At 39.8% G+C, this 23,675-nt stretch overlaps 2 protein-coding genes and 1 pseudogene across 3 annotated transcripts in view; 2 read left to right on the plus strand and 1 right to left on the minus strand.

Annotated features, from left to right (window-relative positions):
- LOC143899394 (intraflagellar transport protein 80 homolog) overlaps positions 1 to 23,675 on the plus strand; it is a 279,705-nt gene that overhangs the window by 126,153 nt on the left and 129,877 nt on the right. The window lies entirely within an intron of this gene.
- Positions 11,585 to 13,542, plus strand: LOC143899428 (uncharacterized). Its single transcript, XM_077409721.1, has 2 exons — positions 11,585 to 12,234; positions 12,468 to 13,542. Exon 2 carries the CDS (start codon positions 12,478 to 12,480, stop codon positions 13,057 to 13,059), a length of 582 nt encoding a protein of 193 aa, XP_077265847.1. The 5' UTR covers positions 11,585 to 12,234; positions 12,468 to 12,477; the 3' UTR covers positions 13,060 to 13,542.
- On the minus strand, positions 13,878 to 15,213 carry LOC143899427 (uncharacterized; annotated as a pseudogene). Its single transcript, XR_013257488.1, has 3 exons — positions 14,801 to 15,213; positions 14,471 to 14,694; positions 13,878 to 14,332 (listed from the first exon to the last, which is right to left on the minus strand). The product of XR_013257488.1 is annotated as an uncharacterized LOC143899427 (transcript).

Consider the following 23,675-nt stretch of genomic DNA (forward strand, 5'->3'; position numbering starts at 1 on the left):
GAAAAGACCGCGTGTGCCATTATATCGTATGCCGTCGATAATTATGTTGTCCGCATGGTTCACGTCAAAACGTTTATTACCGAGCATCATTCCATCGTTGGTGAATTTAACACCGTACGCGATGTCCATACCGCTTTTTTTATCGCCGCTTAGAACTGCTCCAATGTACTTTTGGCTCAATGGACCCAATTGATCTCGCAACGTTTCTTGACCCTCAGATGTTTGCAACTGCTGTCGAACGGACGTCACGAGTGGGTCATTCGTGGTTTTAAAAACATCTTCGTTTGCGAGCACTGTGGGTTGTACGGAAGGCGCAGAGGTTATCGGTGGTTCATTCAATGAACCTTTCGGTCGTTTCGGTTTACGCGGTTGTAAAGTTTTTGTTATTTCGCTCAAATTAGATGGCACATTTATCGATCGTTTCAACGTAACCGGAGTTGAAGCCATTACAGAGTCGTTAAACGAGGCGTTTGGTCGTTGTCGTTTGAGCTTTGGCTCTTCGTCTTCCCACGCCGTTTCATTTTCAATCTTTGACACGTCAGATTCTTTTCCAGCAACGGTGTTTTCGGCAATCTGCTTTAGAGGTTCGATGACGGACTTAAAGTGTCTCTCCAACGCGATATCTTCCTCCATTTTACCTGTTTTCAAGGCGTGATATTTTTTTGCAAATCGAATTGCTCGTTTTCGCAATATCTTTCACGATCCTCTCGCGCTCTCTAATTTCCTCGCTGCTGTCCATGTTGCGCTAATGTTGTTCAATCGACGCGTCGACAACAAATAGCCACGTTTTGGTATCGCAAAGTCGTTAAATCTTTTTCTGTATCGACCATTCGAAATCGCGCTGTACTTGTCTATCACCACGAATCCGTACTTTTGTTGCCAACACGTATGACACAATTTACTGAAATCATCGTAAGACATATATGTGTTTACATGATCGTTGTATATGTGTTTCAGATTGGTACCATCTTGTTTAGACAGAATCAATAAATTTGCGTTGTCGCGTATAAGATGCTTCGGTATCTTCGCATACGTCTGAAAAAAATAGAAAGAGTCAATGTCCGCGTGCCGGCCTACTGCAAAGTATTCTCTTATTGTATCCTGCTTGTCGCACGCCACGTCATCAAAGATAAAAATAGAATTCGGGAGCGCCTCGCTCGGCGGAACGACGTTACTGTTATTCGAGAACGTAAAGTAGCCAATCTCTTCTATCGGTGTTAGTATATTCTCCAAATATCGATATTTCGGTTGTTGCTACGATTTCGAGTACACATACACGTTCTCGAAACGTACATCGTGCGGACTTTCCAGCAAGTTTTTATCAAGACGTTTGTCTTGCCGCAATTCGACGGACCGCAGATGATACCTTTTTATAGAAATCGGCAGCATGCCTCCATGTTTGCGTACCTCTTTTGTTAATGGCATCTTATTGTCAAAGTTTGTCACTTTGATCGTCCGCGATTGTCGTACGAACCGCATTTTACCTCCCCTCCACAACAAATGAATAATAATATCGAGAAAGCTGGCCTATTTATAGAGCCAGCCGTCTGGGCGGCCATGAAGGCTAAAACGAAACTCGGTATGGGTTTGAAAACAAAGAAAAAGAAGAAAACCAAGCGAATACTTCCGGTAGCAAAACGCGGCGGTATCCTACCGATCCTGCCGTTATTAGGTGTTCTCGGCTTGTTGGTCGGCGGAGCGGCGGGAGTCGCAAAGGCCGTGAATGACAACAAAGTCGCGCGAAGTCAGCTGGAAGAGATACAACGTCACAATCGCGCCATGAAAGGTCACGGACTTTATCTCGCTCCGTACAAACGCGAACGGGGAGTCTCGAGAAAAAAAACGTCGAAGGGACACTAAAAATTCCCAAGGGTGTAACTATCAATGTACAACTGCAACAATTGGCAAGAAGTATGCACATTCCATATTTTAGAGGTGTTTTCATGCGCGATTCGTTATCGATCGGCGGTATACGTCGAAACGAGAGCGGTATCGTGAATTTGGATAATACTGAAGGACCGGGTACTCACTGGGTGGCATATGCGAAGAGGGGAGATCGTGCCATATATTTCGACAGTTTTGGTAATCTTCGACCACCGAGAGAATTGGCGCAGTATCTAGAAAACAATGTAATAGAGTACAATTGCACGCCTTATCAGCGATACAATCAGAGCAATTGCGGACAACTGTGTCTGCGTTTTCTACAGTCGGTTGACAATCAATTTAAAGACCGGCGTTACGCTGTTTAATCTCAGTATTCATTCAAACATGTCACTGACATTTACGCTCACCGGCAAAAGCAGCATCCTCGCGGTAAGCTACTTTCCCGCCGTGGATTTGAGCGATGGCGATTACGAGCTCGGTCTAACAGATTTTGAAACCTATCACACGATACCGAATGTAAATTTGTCGAACAATAAATTCTACTATGACGACGACGACAAGGAGATTACCGTTCCCGAAGGATCGTACAAACTGCATGATATAGACATATCTGAAACGCGCTCTTTTATGGGACCCATCCAATAATGTCTCGATAAACGAAGATGAACTGCACCCATTGATTATTATTCATGCTAATAGCAATACGATGAAGAGCGAGATCAAGTGCGCTTATCGGATAAATTTCACAAAACCGAACAACATTGGATTGCTGCTGGGATTTTCTGCAAATCGCGTGCTAGAGTCGCGACAATGGCACGAATCGGATGTTCCGCTAAATATCATCAACGTAAACATCATTCGCATAGAGTGTAACGTGACAGCGGGTGCGTACAGCAACGTCAAGTACGTGCACACGATACACGAGTTTTCATCGAGCGTGCCACCAGGATATTAGATATCGGAAACGCCGGCACAGATTATTTACCTTCCGATCATCGTACGGAGCATTTCGGATTTGACGCTTCGCGTCGTGGATCAGGACGGTCGATTGATTGATTTTCGCGGAGAAGAAATCACCGTTAGATTGCATGTACGAAGACGACAGCGATAACGTGAGATGCTCGTACTGAACGAAGCTGAGCAGGTGCGACAGACGAGAAACAAAAAGACAATCCGATTGCCAAAGAAGAAACTCACTGCGTCAAACATTAAATTTTTGAAATTATTGGGTTTTGTCGTACAAAATGGCTAATATCTTAAACATTGTAGGTGAACCGATCTTTGACGACAGCGTCGTCAAGATTGAGACACACTCGTACAATCCGTACGCTAACACAACGTTTGGACATAACGATGAGATAAGAATACCCATACAACAGCAGGATTTATACACGTTGCCATGTGAAAGCTTTCTCTACGTTGAAAGACGATTGGTAATAAAGAGAAGGAATGACGAGTCTGTGACAACGCTTGCGAATAATTGCGTGGCGTTCATGTTTGATGAGATTCGATACGAGCTCAACGGTGTGGAGATTGATCGCAACAGAAACGTTGGAATAACCAGTACCATCAAGAACTACGTATCGCTATCGTATAATGATTCTCAACTCATGCGGAATGCTGGCTGCGACGTTACATCGAGCATACCGAAAGGATACTTTAACTTTTGTGTACCGCTCAAGTTGTTGCTGGGCTTTTGCGAGGATTACCAACGCGTCGTTGTTAATGTTCGTCACGAATTAATTTTGATACGTGCGCGTAGCGATAACAATTGCATTGTAGGAAATCCTGCGAAAATCAAATTGTTTAAAATACAGTGGCGAATGCCTCACATTACGTTAAACAAGGTCAATAAGCTATATGCTACGGGCCTTGGAAAGCGGGCGATATCTTAGTGTCAGTTTCCGTTCGTGCGATCTGTACGAGTATCCCATGTTGCAGAGCACGACCAAGCATTCGTGGGCCGTCAAAACGGCGACTCAGCTGGAAAAGTCGCGGTACGTTATCTTTGCGTTGCAGACCGGCCGCAAGAATATCATGTCTCATAATGTTAGCGTATTCGATGCCTGTAATTTGACCAACGTGAAACTTTATCTAAACTCCGAATTTTATCCGTACGACGACATGAATCTGGATTTTACTAAAAATCGATACGCCGTTCTTTTCGATATGTATGCGCGTTTTCGTAAAACTTATTACGGATACGATTCCTTCAATACGTTTTGCAGCTTGTATACATTCCTGATCGAAGGACCTTTTGTTGTCATTGATTGCTCGCGACAAAACAAATCTGTCAAGAGCGCCACCGTGAATGTGCGAATAGAATTTGATTGTAAAGAAAATGTACCTGCAAATACTACCGCCTATTGTCTTATCTTGCATGATCGTGTAATTGAATACTGTCCGTTGTCGAACGTAGTGCGCAAATTCATGTAAATTGCAATATCAGCAGATATTGCAATATTCGCAGATATTACAATATAAGAGATACTGATGTACTGCGATAAGATACAGATTGCTCCGTCGTTTCGTTATGATCGTACCGACGTTTGTCAATCTGCAGGGATTCACCGTCGGGATGAAATTTGTCGTAAAGGAGGTGGCGGTTATGAGAAACGGGACCGTTTTGGCACATTACATTTTTACATTTCCCATGCCATGGAGTCTCCTCGCGAAATCCGACAGATCATGCGCTTCCTGGTTGATTGTGAATCACCATAGACTATGATGGGAGGACAGAAACGTGTCCTACAGCATGGCGAAACATCTAATTACATCGGCCGTATTTGGAGAGGGCGACGAGACGTCGACTGTTGTGTACGTCAAGGGATGCCAGAAACGAGAATGGCTGGTGGATCTGCTTGAGAATAAAGCGAGAAACATCTAAAAATTGAGACTTTGGATGCAGATTACGAAGATATCGAATCTTTAAATAATCTAGATGTTACTAATACTGTAAGATGCGGAAAACATGTTAAAAATTGCGCATTACAAAATGTATTAATAATATTTAACTGGTGGTTGCGACACCAGAAAAAATTATGATTTTTTTAAAATAAACTATATATGTATATATAAACGTTTTATTTCCTCTTCCCACATACTTTGTAGTATAATATAGATGTTTTAGCTGTTCAAGAGCTGTTTTTAGTTGTTTATAAAAGAAGTTTGATAGCGGTTCAATAGCAGTTATACAGATTGCTGTTATACAGATAACTGTTTTAGTTGTTTGATAGCTGTTTAAAAGCTGTTCTTAGTTGTTTAAAAGAAGTTTGATAGCGGTTCAATAGCAGTTATACAGATCGCTGTTATACAGATCGCTGTTATACAGATAGCTGTTTTTAGCTGTTCCAAAGCTGTTTGATAGCTATTTTTAGCTGTTTCAAAGCTGTTTGATAGCTGTTTGATAGCTGTTTCATAGCGGTTCAAGAGCTGTCTTTTTTTTTGCGAAGATTATTTTCGCGTAACATAAATTCGCGATTGCAAGATGCAACGGTAAGTAGAAGATTATTTTTCATGATAGCTAGTTTTTGATAAATCACGTACAACCCTCTCTCTTCATTTTTAGATGCCCTATAAATTGAACTCTGCCTCGAGTCAGAGCACAATCTCTCTTTGCAAACATACGGCTTATTACATACATTTTGTTACATAACTGCTATATAATGGCTTATATTGAAGATGTGATTCGAATATCTTATCCGGCGACTGGGGTGTGTATAACAATTTGCGATTAAAGTGTAAATTTGTAAATATTAACTGGTATATAACTTTTAAAGGTAGTATGGGTTGATAACATATCCATCGTTGAGGTGCACGTTACAGACGTGTGCGTGGTGGAAATTCGAATTCTTCGCGGCCGGGTATGTATACTTTATATCTTTATATTTTTAACATTTTTATTTTATTTTTTATGTAATTTGATTTCAGCGACTGATACCTTGTGATGAGGTGAGAATCGATGGCTTTTTGAATTTGGAGCATCAAAGGTGGACTCGCTATTTCAGATCGATTGATCGTGAAGCCAACGATCTAATATGGAAGCAGAGCGGCAAGGAAGACATATTCGACTTACAAATTTTGTTCGGAATGCGTGTCTACGAGCCTGAAATTTGGTAAAATTATTTTAAAAATACTTCGAATACATTATTTGAAGAAATGTATAACTTTAAAATTTAAAATATAAAATATAAAATATAAAATAATGTTTAAAATCTGTATCTGTTTTTCGTTATTTCGCCGATTTCATTTCTTTTAGATAAGCTAGTAATAGTGATGCTTAAATAGGGCAATTAATTTTATAAAAATAGTAAAAAAAGATTATATACGATTTATATAAAAAATTATAATTTAAATAAGTTTAAAAAAGCTTAAGATATAATATTATTTATACATTAAATAAGTTTAAATATAATATGAAAAATGAACGAGATTACCCGAGTTGAAGCGAGAGGGACCGCGCGCGAACGAGGGCCGGAAGCGAGAAAAACCGCGCGAACGAAGGGTCGGGAGCGAGGGAGACCGCGCGAGCGAGAACGCGAACGGGAGAGAGAGACCGCGTGAACGAGAAAACGCGCACGAACGGGGGCCGGGAGCGAGCGCGCGAGGGAGAGATAACGCGAGCGGGAGCGTGCCGTGTGACGTCACGCGGACTCCGCGGCGCGGCGAAAACGCGGTCGCCCCGCGGCGCCGGAAAACGCGTACCCCCTCGCCCCGCGGCGCCGGAAAACGCGGTCGCCCCGCAGCGCCGGAAAACGCGGTCGCCCTGCGGCGCTAGAAAACGCGGCGCCCGAAAAACGCGGTTCCCCTCTGCCCCTCCCTTCGTAACGCCCGAAAAACGCGGTTCCCCCTCTCCCTCCCCCGCGGCGCATGAAAAACGCGGTTCCCCCCTTCCCTCTCCATGGTTCCCACCGCCCTTCACTCCCCCCCTCAGATCCCTTGGTTAAAACAAACGTAGCTTACCTACTCCTGACTTTCCTTTTATGAAGTAGACTGCTTCAGCCTCCTCCGTCTTCTTTCCCGTTGTCATGGCGTCTTTCTTAGCTCTTTCTAAGGCCACTATGATCTAAGTTGCTTTTTTCAAATCGAGCGGCGTCTCCTTGAATAATTCCGTCCTTGTTTGCGCGTCTTTCAAACCTGCTACTAACTGGTCTCTCAGCGCCGTATCTAGGTTGTCCAAGTTGCAGTGTACACTCATTTTTCTTAGCCTTGTTATGAACTCAGCTACTGTTTCTGTTTGTGCTTATGTAGCTCGTTGACATTTACATCACTCTATCGACTCAGACGGCTTCGGGCTCAAATGTTCCTTAATCAATTTTATTAACTCATTGTAAGGCTTGTCCTTTGGCTTTCCTGGATGGTATAAATCTCTCACTAGCACATAAGTTCCTTTGTCCACTTTTGTCAATTAATTTATCACTTGTTTGCGTCTGGCGTTCCTTCGATTTTGAATAATAATTCTAGTCGCTCGATGAACACATCCCAGTCTTTTTTAAATTGATACGATACTTTGATCGGCTTGCTTGCCATTGTTGACTGCGTCACGCCGTTACCTGTTCTTTCTTCTGGAATTCTACTGTTGCTGGTTCTCCTTCTCAGTTGCTTAACCTCGTCGTCCAATTCTTTATTTTTCTGTTTGTCTTTTCTCTCCTTATTTTGTTCCTTGATGTGATTCGAGAGTTGTTGCCTTAGGCTGTCGATTGTAATAGTCTCTTTTGCTTCTTGACTTCTTCGCCTAATTGTCTTTATTAATTGCAGCTTTGTTAGCTTATATAGCCAGCTTGTTGTCTCTGCTTCGCTTGTTTTCTTGTCGTCTTGTCCTCCTTGTGCCATTCGCTCGCTTTTCATTCCTTTTGCTGTTTCATCTCTTTTGTTATCTACATGTTCGAGTTCCTCGTTGCCAGTTTTGTAATGTCTGCATGGGGGAAGCGAGAAAAGACAGAAGACAAAAAATAACAATTTAATAAAATTTATTAAAATGGTTTAATTTTTAGCAATCCCATACAGCATAACAATACAAAATAACTTAATTAAAATTTTTTATTGCGTGAGAAAGGTTTTAGAAACAGTTCAACTGAAAGGTTTACAAAATAATTTCATGTGAAACAATTCAGAAAGAAATCAATTGAAAGTTTTCAAATTTATTGCGTGAGAAAGGTTTTAAAAACAGCTCAAGTAAAAGGTTTACAAAATCATTTTATATAAAACGATTCAAAACTAACTTAATTAAAAGTTTCGAATTTATTGCGTGAGAAAGATTTCAGAAACAGCTCAACTAAAAGGTATACAAAATTTTTTCATATGAAACAATTCAGAAATAAATCAACTGAACGTTTTCAAATTTATTGCGTGAGAAAGGTTTTAGAAACAGCTCAACTGAAAGATTTATAAAATTATTTCATGTGAAACGATTCAAAGATAACTCAACTAAAAGTTTTGAAATATTATCTTCATATGAAAGGTTTAAAAAACATTTCTATTGTAACATTTTATATGACATATTGCAGAATTTTTTCAGAGATGTTGCACATGAAATGTGAAAGGTTGAAATGTTTTTGAAACCTTTCTGGAAGCTTTCTGCAAGAATCTGTGCTGTATGGATCTTCAAATAAATCTTCCTAACAATTTCCCACGATTTGTATGTTATCGTCATTGTTGCATTTTCCTGAATAAGTAAAATAATATTTTGTCGATTTATTATTGCGTGTTATTATTTCAGAATATGTTTGTTTTCTAGTTTTTTACTTTATACAAACGCTGAATAATACGCCATTAATGATGATGTAACCCACATATCACGTAATATCATAGTAATATTACAGCAATATTATTTTTCCATTACAATATTACAATAAAATGTAACAGAAAAATTGCAGAAACATTGAGACATTACAGTAATATTAAAATGTACGCAAAAACGAATCACAGTAATGGTGATTTATTACAGTAATATTACAGTAATATTACTGTAATATTTATGTAATATTTGCGAAACAATTGTGTGATATTTATGTAATATTTATATAATATTTCCCATACAGCACACAGAAACCTTTCAGAGATATCTCAGAAATGTTTCATCAAAAATATTGAAACATTTCAAAAACATTGCAAAATGTTTCTGCAACAGCTCTGAGACAGCTTTGGAACAGCAAAATGTCCGCGATTCTTGCACTTGAAACCTCTCTGAAAGTGCGTTGAAAGGTTACCGAAATATGTCTGAAACCTTTCTGAATGTTTGCTGAAAAGTTACTAAAATAAATCTGAAATCTTTTTGGAATATGTCAGAAACATTGCTGAAAGGTTATTGAAATAATTCTGAAATCTTTGTAGAATATTGCAGAAATAATACAAAACCATATTAAAATAAGTTTAAAATAGTTTATTTAAAAATAATTGTATATATTATATTTACTGCAGATCGACATTAAAGCAGTAAATAAACTATATATTTCATATATAAAATATACATATATAAAATACATTTATAGTGTATACTTATGGTATATTAATATACCATAAAGAAACCTTTTTTTAAGAAAAAAATGTTATAGAACCTTTATATTTCACACATACAAATATCTCAAGCATATTAATATAAAATAAGTTATTTTATTTTCGACCCAACTGGCCAATTGAAACCAAATTGCACAACGTTTCGACCGAATTTCGGTCCTTATCAAGTGCTTTAGGTTACACCGATCCGCATAACAAATTTACATGCATCGTTGACGTGGTGTCCTGACAACGTCAAGACAAACGCAAAATTAAACAAAAGACAAAATAATACATTTAACAATAAAAAACTATACAAAATCGTCATAATATCGCGCTGGTCAAAAACAATAAATTTATAATTAACACTGTAAAAATCAGTTAAAAACTTACAATTCTTATGCGTTCCAAAACAAACGGTGAGATCGAAACGTCACAAGCCATATCGAGGCACAACGTCCGAACAGTAAGACAGTCAAAGCGAAATGAAATTGTCAAACGTAATCCGCGGATAGCAAAAGGTGCTCTGGTGGGAAAAACGAGCAGAACCGAATATACAGAGCCGACTAAGTAATACCAATGACACGGTTATAAATAGATGGCAGGCTCTCAGTATCGTTTTGTAAATTGATTGTGCAATCATGTTTTTTAATGAAAAACATTTCCGATATTTCTCTTTTTTTGAAATGTTTTTCTTTGTATAAAATTTTTGGATGCTGCCACTTAAAATCATGATTGTGTGCAAGACGGTGTTTGCTCACAACCGAATGATTATCTACATTTTTCTGATATCACATCGATGTTCTTTGATACTTTGATAAGATTGATTGTGCAAATTGTGATACAGTATATATTGGCCAGACAAAAAGGCATTTAGAAACACGTATCAAAGAACATCGATGTGATATCAGAAAAAATGTAGATAATCATTCGGTTGTGAGCAAACACCGTCTTGCACACAATCATGATTTTAAGTGGCAGCATCCAAAAATTTTATACAAAGAAAAACATTTCAAAAAAAGAGAAATATCGGAAATGTTTTTCATTAAAAAACATGATTGCACAATCAATTTACAAAACAATACTGAGAGCCTGCCATCTATTTATAACCGTGTCATTGGTATTACTTAGTCGGCCCTGTATATTCGGTTCTGCTCGTTTTTCCCACCAGAGCACCTTTTGCTATCCGCGGATTACGTTTGACAACTTCATTTCGCTTTGACTGTCTTACTGTTCGGACGTTGTGCCTCGATATGGCTTGTGACGTTTCGATCTCACCGTTTGTTTTGGAACGCATAAGAATTGTAAGTTTTTAACTGATTTTTACAGTGTTAATTAATTTATTGTTTTTGACCAGTGCGATATTATGACGATTTTGTATAGTTTTTTATTGTTAAATGTATTATTTTGTCTTTTGTTTAGTTTTGCGTTTGTCTTGACGTTGTCAGGACACCACGTTAACGATGCATGTAAATTTGTTATGCGGATCGGTGTAACCTAAAGCACTTGATAAGGACCGGAATTCGGTCGAAACGTTGTGCAATTTGGTTTCAATTGGCCAGTTGGGTCGAAAATAAAACGACTTATTTTGAATTATTCGCTGGCGACGGAAATTGTTTTGTTTATTCATATAAATATATATGAAAACCGTCTGACTTTATTTAATGTTGAGTGCCACACAGTAAAACAAATGCGTTTAAAAATGTTCATATTTTATCTTTGTACGTAGTAACAGCGGTTATATTGTGCTCAACGTGTTAAAATAGATTATTCAATAATTATAACACATACATGAAAAAAATGTTCTATATCTTATTAAATAAGTAAAAATGAAGAACATTCGGGAGTAAAAAGAACATATATTTTTCAAAATGTCGCGCGATCACCACCTGTCGCTCTAGGTAGCTATACAAAAAAGCGTTACGGAAACATGAGGTGCGTCTTAAAAGGGTGAAATCTGCTACCTGTCGTTGCAAGAACCAGGTGAGAAAATGGCTGTTCACCGCCGATCTCTATGAAAGAAACTAGCAATTTCTAGGAATTAATCAGTGTCGGAATTAATTACTTTCTCACGTCTGATTTAATTTCAAACAAATGATTATAACGATTATAAATCCTTATTTTAGAATGTGTCAATTTGAAATTCAAAACTGCAACTGATCAACAAATTGTGCAGATTATATCGAAATGGTTTCTGCAAGGAAATTTGCGACATGACAGAGATGAGTAAGTAAATATTAATGGAAAAAATGAGACATTTTTATTAAAGTATTTATAAACAACAAAAATAATGTTATATAAACGACTAATTAACGAGTGGCGTCACACAGACGCATTATTTTTGTTGTTTATACGTTGCAATCGGAGATTTTTATACACTCTACATGAGGGAGTAAACGGACGGGAGAGTTTGTGAGACGGTGAGAGGAGATAAGGGTGTGGAAACGGAAGAAAAGTAGCGGAAGCGGTGGAGGAGATGTGGAGGAGGTGGAGGAGATGGAGGAGAGTGTGAGAACGACGTGAGCAGGGAATGGTGAGGGAAGAAAGGTAGTGGATCATTTTGAGGTTAGGAGACGGAGAGGAAGGGTGAAGAGGCAGGGACGAGAGGGAAAGGATGGCAAGAAGCAAGTCATGGGACGAGATGGCGCTGAGGAGAAGGCCGAGGCGGCGCTGGGCACCGAGATGACGGGCGACTGATAGCAAAGGTTGGTAGGACTGAGTGGAGAGGGCGGCAATAGAGAGAAAGGCGGGTTTGCAACGGGATCGACGGACAGACGTGGAGATCGAGAGATCGAAGGAGGGATTCGATGGATCGAAGTGAAGAGGAAGGAAACGCACATGGTGGTAATAGAGAAGGTAGGTCGTAAGGAGAGTAGAACAGTAGAGAGCAGCAAGCGGAGAGCATAGAAAGATTTGATAGTGAAAGGGCAGAAGGTTAAAGAGGAAGCGAAAGAGGTAAGCACGATAGAGCGGAGGAAGAGAGGAGGGTGTAAGAAGGAGGCAGAGGAAGAGAGAGGAGAGGAAGTACTGGCACGGGTTAAGTTAACCTAGAGAAAAGAAGAAAGGAGTAATTAAAGTGCATGTTACAGATTACTCAGGATGGAGCGAGAGAAGAGAGCAATTGCAGAGGCAGTCGAAAGGGTCGTGGAAGAAAAAATAAGAAAGGTGTGGAATGACAGGAAAGAGGAGGATGGAAAAAAGGACGAGAGGATGAAGGAGATGGAGGAGAAAATGAGGAGATTAAAGAGAAAGGTAGAAAGATTGGAGCAAGGTGGAGGCAAAAGGAAGAGGGAGGATAGCGTGGAGAGTGGGGTGGGAAAGAAGAAATGGTGGGCAAGGGAGAGTGAAAGGAACGAGGACGAATTAAGAAAGAGGAATGTGATTATAAGGGTAGAGAAAGAGAAATGGGGAGGTAAAGAGTCAAATTGGGAGAAAGTGAAGGAACTTTTCACGGAATGGTTGAGGGTGAGGGTGATGGTAAGAGAGGTGATAGTTGTAGGGCAAAGAGGAATGTGGCTGACGATATTGGTGAAACTGAGAGATGAAGAGGAGAAGTCGCGGGTGTTGGAGGTGAGGAGAAAGGCAGGGAACAGCATAGGGGTAAACATTCATGAAGATAAGTCGGTGGAAAGAAGAGATAGAGAGAGAGGAGAGAGAAGAGAGAGCGGAAGGGAGAGGTGAGGCGCACAGGAGTACAGGGAGATCGGAGGAAGAGGAAATAGCAAGTAGGATGGAGGAGAAGCTCCACACGACCTCCTCAGAAGACGAGGAGACAGGCAAGAAGAGAGAGTGGGCCAAGGACAAATAAAGAAGAGCGGGACGGGAAGGAAGGAGGCTGAAGGACGGAGTCGCAGGGGAAGTGAAGGAAGAAAAAAAGGGGCGAAGAGGATTACGGAGAGGGTGGGTAAATGTTCTGTAAGGTCGCAAATGGCCAGGCATGGGGGAAAGAAAGAGTAAATGTAAGAAGTTTGGGTACGTTCCTCAGAAAAACGCCTTGTAAACCCTACAGGGATATGCAATAAATTGATACTACTACTACTACTACTACTACTACTACTACGTTGCAATCGTTTCCTGAAAACATATACAAATTCAAATTTAAAATATTGTAATAAATACTTTAATAAAAATGTTTCATTTTTTCCATTAATATTTACTTACTCATCTCTGTCATGTCGCAATTTTCCTTGCAGAAACCATTTTGATATAATCTGCACAATTTGTTGATCAGTTGCAGTTTCGAATTTTGAATTGACACATTCTAAAATCAGGATTTATAATCGTTATAATCATGTGTTTGAAATTAAATGATTGAAAATCTATGAATAACACATAAATAAATAATTAATTACTGAATTGAGAAATCATTAAAATTTAGCTTAAACATTTTTTACAAAAATATATAAATTTATATAACTCATTTTATTATAAAATATATAACATTTTATTGTCAAAAATACATTTTAATACATATATATTATCATGCGTTTTCGTAAAAAAAGGTTTCAATTTATATAAATAAAGTACAATTAAGCTTTATAAAAATGTTAATATATACATTATATACAAAGTATTCAAAAAGTTCTAGGTCGTCAAGATATCTCAAAAATGAGACATTTTAAAGGTATATATCTTGCTGACCTGGAACTTTTAAACACTTTGTACAATCATAACAAATTTATGTAAAAATTTCTGAAAATGAAAAGATATATATTGCGTAAATTTATAGTTATATTTTTTATAAATAATCATGCATTTTTACAAAAAAATTATCGCTATAGTTTAACTTACGTTTTGTGCACTTGGCTATTAATAAATCTTTGAATGCTTCTTTTTTTCCATCTTTTCCATTCCAGCAGTACAGAGTGGAAAGAAAATTACTAATTGTATGTTTTAGAATAATAGTTGTCATTTTGTGATAAGTTTTGCCACCTAAATGTTTCATGAAATTTATCTAAAAAGTACAAATATAAAATAATAAACATTTTATTCATGATAATGACTGATATAGAATTTGTATTCAAAATTTTATGAAATAAAAATGTTGCAATAAAATATCTATTATATCATAATGTATCTATATCTATCTTACCATGTTTTTATAGAAATCGGCATCTTAAAGATCCAAATCCAACTTGTCCAAGGTTTCTTTAGTTTTTAAAGGAAAAGATACAATTTCTGTAATGTCAAAGTAGTTTTTACATTTATTACTGATTCCATTCTCTAGTCTTTCTTCGAGGCTTTTCAGCCTCTCATCAATACATTCTAACTTCTTGTCTATTTTATTCCATCTTCATAATAATTCTTTTTTCAATTCTAAAATATTAATGAAATATACTATTAAAAACCAAAGTCGCATAACGCGATAAAGTATAAAAAGATTAAACGTTCATGTTATCATAGACAAATATATTTTAGATACCAATATCCTCTACAGTTGACACGCTTGCTTCAGTGGGACGCTTTTTTGAAATATCTTGCACAGATTGTAATGTATTAACATTGCTGTTCTTTCGCGTGGCTCCATTTTTTAAAGGCAATGAATCGTCCATTGGCTTATTATTTTTGGAATTTATTATGGACAGCGTTTTCGAAACAAATTTTTTTTGGCGGGGGAGGTAACTTATTTTGCCAATCATCACTGTCATCTTCATCGGAATAGGTTGATTTTGTCAATGTAAGACGACTTTTTTTTAAGTATTGTCAACATCAGAATCAATATCCGAAAACTTTTCAGCCAGCTTTACTTTCGTCATTCCACTCTCATATGTATCTGAATTATTACAAACAATTAAGTTAATGTAATTAAAACATTTAGCTAAATGTACGATACAGAGTACATATACAGTCACATCTTGACAATAAAAATATGTTTACTTATCACATTAATGACAAATTAAATCATAAAATATAAATGAATAAATAAAAAAAATTTAACATTCACATATGTACGGAATGAAACTTATGTAATATATATATATATATATATATATATATATATATATGTATGTGCGAGAAAAGTCTGGAAACGGTCAAATATTTCGAAAACAAAACGTTTCGAGATATTACCGTCGGTTTAATCCAATAATATACCCCCACACAGGGGTGTAAGGTCCGACTATGTAACCTCCACGTGGTACATCCTGGATAATACTAATGCTGGCGGCATCGTAAATTCTAAAGCTCATAACTCAGGCAATTCTCAACGAAAATAGGTTTTCAAGTAGTGTTTTGGAAACGTCTTGCTGCTACCTTTAATACTGTGTCATAAAAAATGGGATGTTCCATTTAAAAAAATTAGGTTGGTCTTGACCTCGCCTTGACGCCTCCACTCAAAATCAAACGAATATGATCATTGAATAGAACTTTTAAAACCCTACAACTTTGGTTTGAAACATTTTTTTCAGAAACGTTTTGTTTTCGAGATATTTGACCGTTTCCAGACTTTTCTCGCACCCGATATATATTGTAGCTACATTGTATTTTTAAAGACTGTGATATCTTATTTTACTTTCCTACAAGTATATGCTATTTGTGAAATGAAAAAAAAGTTGCTCCAAAATGACACACCCTACTGTATATATACTTGTCGTAACTTTTCGTTGGATCAAAAGATTCCCATCTACTTGCTGGAAAAATGTGTTTGTTCCTGTCGTACCATGATGTAATGAGAAATAACATAAAAGAGAATTATACAAAGTATTTTTTTAATGATAAATATAAAACTTTTCCAGCATGTGATTTCTCGGTTTTAACAGAAGCATCGTGCATAACACGAATATCATCGTGAACGTCAAATGTAAACAAAGGTTCGCTTTTTCCTTGTGCCTAATCGCAATATTACATACATTAAAATAACATGCCAACATTGTAATATTGCTTTATAAGTTTTATCATTTTGTATTTTTACTTTAGTTACAATAAAATCGTAAAACGTATTCCTGCAGAATCTTGTTGTCGGTGATCTGAGGATAGCCAAAGTCCAGTAACTCCAGGAGCTCACAAATAACGACAAAGTTGTCCCTTATAATTTTTCTTGATACACGTCTGATAGCATAATCTGGCATAAATGTGAACTCATTTTGCAATCATTTTGCGATATCTGTAATCTAAGTATAAATAATATAGAATAAAATTAACTTGAAAGTTAATTAAATAAAATCAATACCTTAGTAATTGCTCGGGGGGGTGTCAGTCGCCCCGGATTCGCGATCAATCTACAAATTATTCGAAGGACCAGAGGGACCGTTCCCTCACGAAAGCGATAAGAAAACTGTGATAGCAAACGAAAACGACTCACCGTTTCGTTGCCCGATGATCTCATGGTAGCCTCGTGCGTCCGGTCTTCCCTGTGGTGGTGGAGAGCGGGAGGCGTGCAGCAGGCTAGGATGTGCAGCAGGCGCAATGTGCAAGCAGGCAGGCAGACAAAACCGTGCAAAACGGGCAAGCAAGCGATATAGGCACTCAAGTGCAGCAGAAGCAAGCAAGCAAGGCCCGAGAGCAATGAGTCGACTCGTCGAGCTCCAAAAATTTGCGTGGTGTTCACTCGATCAACTCCGAACAGTGAGTGTGTGCTCCGGTGGTCCTCGGCTCACGCACCTGCGAATTGCAGCCGGAGCGAATACTCATAGTTCCAAATAGTTGCGGGCCACCCGCGGGCGGGCAGCACAAGTCGGGTGAGTCGCGCGAGTATTGCTATCTATCGCGATTCGCCAACGTCTCGCGCGAGTCACGAATTACGATTTAATTTGTACGCTAATTATACGCGCAACTTATCAACTAGTATGTACAACAAGTACTAAGGGCGCGGACATCTACTATATACAGGCGAGCGCCGAACAGTAATAATTTACAAACTCTCGATAAAATAGCACAACTCTTCGTAATAAAATAATGATCCATTTGTTGAGGAACCGTAGGTCGGAATGCAGTATGAACGGGTCTTCTTTGCAAACGATAATCTTTATTAAATCACGCTCGACAATTATTGTGTGTGCTCTGCGTCGCGTACAATGTGTTTCTGAGGATCGACGCGATCGAGAGTATCGAGAGCGCGGCGCTGGGTAGCCGGAAGAGGCACGCCGCCTGGTGTCGGCTAGTGACCGAATGTGTATGCGCCACACGTGGAAGTGCGGCGTCTAAACGCTGGTTACAATCTACCGCGCGCGCAACATAAACTCAGTATAAGAGGTAGAAAACGCGAAAAAAAAAAATAATCTGGATTCATCTTGGGAAAGATGCATTATCCTAACACTCCCCCTTTTTGAGTATTTTCTGGTATCTTATGCGAGTGTTGGATCGATAACTCCAATTGCATATTTTAATTTTTCGAAGTGTATGCGCGGTAGAGCCTTTGTGAATATATCGGCCAGTTGATCTTCGCTAGGAATGTACATAACGTCTATCAACTTATTTTTGAATACTTCGCGAATAAAATGATATTGGACATCGATGTGCTTTGTTCGTGCATGAAATTCTTGATTCTTAATTAGCCTTATTGCACTTTCATTGTCGATATGTAGCATCGTTGAATCAGAACATTGATGTCCAATATCTGACAAAAGTTTCCTTAACCATATTACTTCTCTGCTTGCTAGGCTAGCTGCGATATATTCCGCCTCCGTTGTGCTCAGACTTACAATGTCTTGACGTTTGGACCTCCAAGTCACGGGTCCGTTTGCCAATTTAAATATATAACCGCTCGTTGAGCGTCTAGTATCTAAATCGGAGGCAAAATCTGAGTCTGAATACCCTACTAAATTGCAATACTCTCCGCTATTTCCCTGATACAAGATCCCGTAGTCTTTGGTTTTTGCTAAATATTTCAAGATCCTTTGTACCGCGTGCCAATGAGATAAATCATATTTACTTAAGAAACGACTTACGAAACCGACGGCGTAAGAGATATCGGGTCTTGATACTGTGGCTAAAAACAACAATGAACCGACGGCCTCTCGATATGGAATTGAATCGTTCAAAGTATTTTTATTATTATCTCTTGTATGCAACACTGTGTGAGGATCGGCTGGAATGGAAACAGGCTTTGCTTGATCCATACCGAAATACGTCAATATGCGGTCTGTGTAGTTACGTTGATGGACGAAGATGGTCTTGTTCGCACGATTACGCTGGATTTCCATTCCAACGAAAACTTCGGCATTGCCTTCGGATATCTCGAAGCTTTCACGTAAGGCGTCGAGCACCTTGTTTAACAATCTTCGTGATGATGCTAGGATGAGACCATCGTCTACATATAATCCGATATAGACTATTTCTCCGTCGAAGTGACCATAAAACACGCATTGATCCGCTTCGCTCACTTTGAAATTGAATTCCTTTGAAGCTTTCTTAAATCTTTTGTGCCAACATCTGGCTGCTTGTTTCAGACCGTATAAGGATCGATTCAATTTGCAGACCATTCCACTACCTTCAATTTCGACTCCATCTGGTACTTGCATATAAATGTCCTCTTCTAACTCTCCGTATAAAAATGCGGTTTTTATGTCGAACTGTCCGATTTCTAAGTCGTCCCGTGCGGCTATTGCTAGCAGAACTCTTATCGAGTCGTATCGAACGACGGGTGAGAAGATCTCTCCAAAATCAGTTCCGGCCTTTTGTGAGAAGCCCTTTGCACATAATCGAGCCTTGAATCGAACGTTCTCGTTCGTGGGAGATTTCTTTATTTTGAATACCCACTTGCATCCTACTGGTTTGCAGTCGGGTGGCGCTGGAACTATGGTCCATGTTCCGTTCTTTGTATGTGCATCAAGTTCCTCTTGGATAGCTAATTTCCAATTCTCGGAATTTTCTCCGGAAGTTGCTTCTTGAAAGGACTTTGGTTCGTTGAACAAAGTAAAACACGCTTCGTATCTCAATGGTGGTTTAATTAAGTCCCTTTCTCTTAAGCCGTATCTGTCGTTTTTATTTCTGTCATCGACATCTCTGTTCTCATCAATCGGAGTGTCCAATCCGGCTTGGTGTCGTTCCTCGTGAAGGTCAGCCTGCTCTTCAACGGAGTTTCGGCAATCGCTTACAGGTATAGAGATCTTATTCTCCCCGCAATCGACATCTTGGACAGGCGCTTCATTTATAACGACATCTCTGGCTGCAATTATTTGTTTAGTGGTGGGATTAAAGAGTCGATAATTAGCCGATTCGCCTTGATATCCGACCAGGATTAGTTTCTTTGACTTCGGGTCCCATTTCTTGCGATGTTCTTTCGGAATATGAACGTAGGCATCGCTTCCGAATATCCTTATGTGAGATAGCTCGGGTTTCTTCTTGTACCACAATTCGAAGGGAGTAGTGTTGTTTGTTTGAGATGATAGACAGCGATTCAAAATATACACAGCGGTATTTACCGCTTCAGCCCAGAGTCGTGTCGGCAAGTTCTTTGCAGTCAACATGGTTCGAGCGCTTTCAACGATCGTGCGCATCTCCCTTTCCGCACGTCCGTTTTGTTCATGTATGTATGGAGCGGATGTTTCCAATGTAATACCTCGTGAAGCCATGTAATCAGACATCTTCTTGTTTTGGAACTCAGTCCCGTTGTCGGATCTCACTGTCTTTATTCTGCAACCAAATATGTTAAAGACCAATTGTTCGAATTCTTTGAATTTCTCGAACGTATCATCCTTGTGACGCAGAAAATATACTTGACGGAAGCTTGAACAGTCATCTTTCAAAAGAAGAAAATATTTACATCCGCCGATAGATGCTTCTGACATTGGGCCGCAGAGGTCGGCATGTATAAACTCACCTACCTCGGTTTTCCTTGTGCGTTCCTTCGGTTTGAAGGGCAGTCGGTGCTGTTTCCCGAATTGGCAGTTCTCGCAGAAAAAGTTGTTGATGTGTGATAGCGAGATTCCATTCACCAATCCTTTATTTGCCATCTCACACAATGTTCGGCAATTGATGTGGCCCAAGCGTCGATGCCATGTCTCAAGGTTATTAAATGAGGTTGAATTTACCTCTGTACCTTCGATTACCTTAAACATCATTCTAAATAGATTGTTTTCCTGTTTCATACCGCAAGCCGTCAGTATATTATTTCGATAAACCCTTACGTCGTTGGCCTCTAATTTTAAAACGCAACCTTTCGCTGTACATACTCCGGTCGAAAAAAGGTTCTTACGTAATGACGGAATGTAAAGAACGTCCTCTAATTTACCATCAAGCCATTCATTATTGACTAATCTTTTGATCAGAATGGTTCCGCGACCTCTTACTTCGCAAGTTGAATCGTCTCCTAAGCTAACAGTTTCTCTATAGGATTCATTTAAATCAATAAACCATTCGCGACGAAAACTCATGTACTTTGAAGCACCGCTATCTAAAAGCCACACATCTTTTACATCGGAATTTATAATTCGAGTTGAGCAATTAGATTCTAAGGTCAAGAACGCTTCTAAATTCGCGGAATTATCGCCATTCGTTTTTTGTTTCGCTTTCTCGTTATCTTTATTGTTTTTCGAATCGTCGCGTTTCTTAAAACAATTTCGAGCGATGTGTCCTTTCTTACTACAATAATGGCAAGTGAAATCTTTGAATTTCTTACTTTTACCTGACGCCCTTTCGTTACCTCGATGTTTTCGCAACGCATTCTCTCGGGTGGCTGTGTTTCCATCCTGTACCTTGATTGTCGCTAACGCGTTGGTGGCTTCGTCCATGGCGGTGAGTCGATTCTCTTCTTTTATTAGACGTTCGGTAAGGACATCTTTCCTCTGATCCCGTTCCTGAACGCTATCCCAGGCAGTCACCAGCGCGTTGAATTTTGACGGGAGGCTCCCCAGAATCTTGGCGATAATCGTGACCTCAGACATCTCCTCTCCGACGTCCTTCAGTTGTCGTGCCATATTTTTGATCTTGGCAACGTGCTGCGCAACGGAGTCGGTGGCCGCCATTTTGTACTCGTGAAATTTGGTCATGAGCGTGAGCTTGTTGGAAGCACTTTTCTGTTCATGCATGGTGCTAAGTTTTGACCACATTTCGACAGCTGTTTCACAAGTAATGAGGTATTCGAGTTGTGAATACTCCATAGACGACGATAGGATGCACATGGCCTTCGCATTCTTCGTGCACCATGCCGTAAACGTGTTGTCTGTTGGCTCGGGTTTTACTATCGTACCTTCTGTGATTTCGAGAAGGCCGCTTGCGACGAGAACAGTCCGGAGCTGGAATTTCCACAGCTGGAAATTTGATCCATCGAATTTTGTGATGTTTCGTAGGTCGATATTATCGGACATCTCGGACAGAGCACTTGATTCAGAGCGCGAGAACACGTCAGAGAGCAACGAACGCTGATCTTCCTCGTCTTGTTCAGGGACGATGCTCAGGGAGACGGCGACTTCGCTTCAGCTCTTCACAAGACAGGTATGACTTCCTCAGTTCGCTTTTTAGACCGTTCAGTGGCGTTATCCTGGGCCCATAACCTGTTGAGGAACCGTAGGTCGGAATGCAGTATGAACGGGTCTTCTTTGCAAACGATAATCTTTATTAAATCACGCTCGACAATTATTGTGTGTGCTCTGCGTCGCGTACAATGTGTTTCTGAGGATCGACGCGATCGAGAGTATCGAGAGCGCGGCGCTGGGTAGCCGGAAGAGGCACGCCGCCTGGTGTCGGCTAGTGACCAAATGTGTATGCGCCACACGTGGAAGTGCGGCGTCTAAACGCTGGTTACAATCTACCGCGCGCGCAAAATAAACTCAGTATAAGAGGTAGAAAACGCGAAAAACAAAAATAATCTGGATTCATCTTGGGAAAGATGCATTATCCTAACACCATTGATGACTGCAAGTAGCGGTAATGTCCAAGATGATACGTTCTGATTTTTAGCCCATTCTTGCCTCAATTCTTCCCTAAGTTTATTTTTATTCTTATCTCTTTCGTTATACACGTAAAACACAAAAAACAAATTATGAGATCCGATTATATAGAGATCATAAGAAGATTGAGATCATGATAGAGATCATAAGAAGATTGTAAAAAATTATTTGTGGGTATCAGGATTCATAAGATTTTGTAAGAAACCGATAACCTAACCTATACTACGTTTACACGAGCGTTTACTTCTGTAATAACTTACGATAACTTACGATACGATAATTCATCCGCGTAAACGGGAGATTTATAGTAATTAATAGTAATTACGAGGAGGAGTGGGGATGGAGAGGGAGTGAACGGACGGTCCGGAGGATAAGTGGAGAGTTTGTGAGACGGTAAGAGGAGATAAGGGTGTAAAAACGGGAGAGAAGTAGCGGAAGCGGTGGAGGAGATGTGGAGGAGGTGGAGGAGATGGAGGAGAGTGTGAGAACGACGTGATCAGAGAATGGTGAGGGAAGAAAGGGAGTGGATCACTTTGAGGTTAAAAGATGGAGAGGAAGGGTGAAGAGGCAGGGACGAGAGGGGGAGGATGGCAAGAAGCAAGTCATGGGACGAGTTGGCGCTGAGGAGAAGGCCGAGGCGGCACTGGGCACCGAAATGACGGGCGACTGATAGCAAAGGTTGGTAGGACTGATTGTGAGTGGAGAGGGCGACAATAGAGAGAAGGGCGGGTTTGCAACGGGATCGACGGACAGACATGGAGATCGAGAGATCGAAGAAGGGGGTCGATGAATCGAAGTGAAGAGGAAGAAAACGCACATGGTGGTAGTAGACAAGATTACCTAAGATGGAGCGAGAGGGAAGAGTAATAGCAGAGGCAGTCGAAAGGATCGTGGAAGAAAAAGTAAGAAAGGTGTTGAATGAGAGGAAAGAGAAAGATGGAAAAAAGGACGAGAGAATGAAGGAGATGGAGGAAAAAATGAGGAAGTTGGAGAGAAAGGTAGAAAGATTGGAGCAAGGTGGAGGCAAAAAAAAGAGGGAGGATAGCGTGGAGAGTGGGGCGGGAAAGGAGAAATGGTAGGCAGGGGAGGGTGAAAGGAACAAGGACGAATTAAGAAAGAGGAATGTGATTATAAGGGTTGAGAAAGAGAAATGGGGAGATAAGGAGTCAAATTGGGAGAAAGTGAAGGAACTTTTTACGGAAGGGTTGAGGGTGAGGGTGATGGTAAGAGAGGTGAAAGTTGTGGGGCAGAGAGGAGTGTGGCTGACGATATTGGTAAAACTGGGAAATAAAAAGGAGAAATGGCGGGTGTTGGAGGCGAAAAGAAGGGCAGGGAACAGTATAGGGGTAAAGATTCATGAAGATAAGTCGGTGAAAAGGAGAGATAGAGAGAGAGAGGAGAGAGAAGAGAGAGCTCGCAAGGGAGAGGAGAGGCGCACAGGAGTACAGGGAGATCGGAGGAAGAGGAAAT

This window comes from Temnothorax americanus, unplaced genomic scaffold (assembly GCF_048541705.1).
Source record: "Temnothorax americanus isolate GAGA-0224 unplaced genomic scaffold, ASM4854170v1 Scaffold27, whole genome shotgun sequence".
NCBI lineage: Eukaryota > Metazoa > Arthropoda > Insecta > Hymenoptera > Formicidae > Temnothorax > Temnothorax americanus.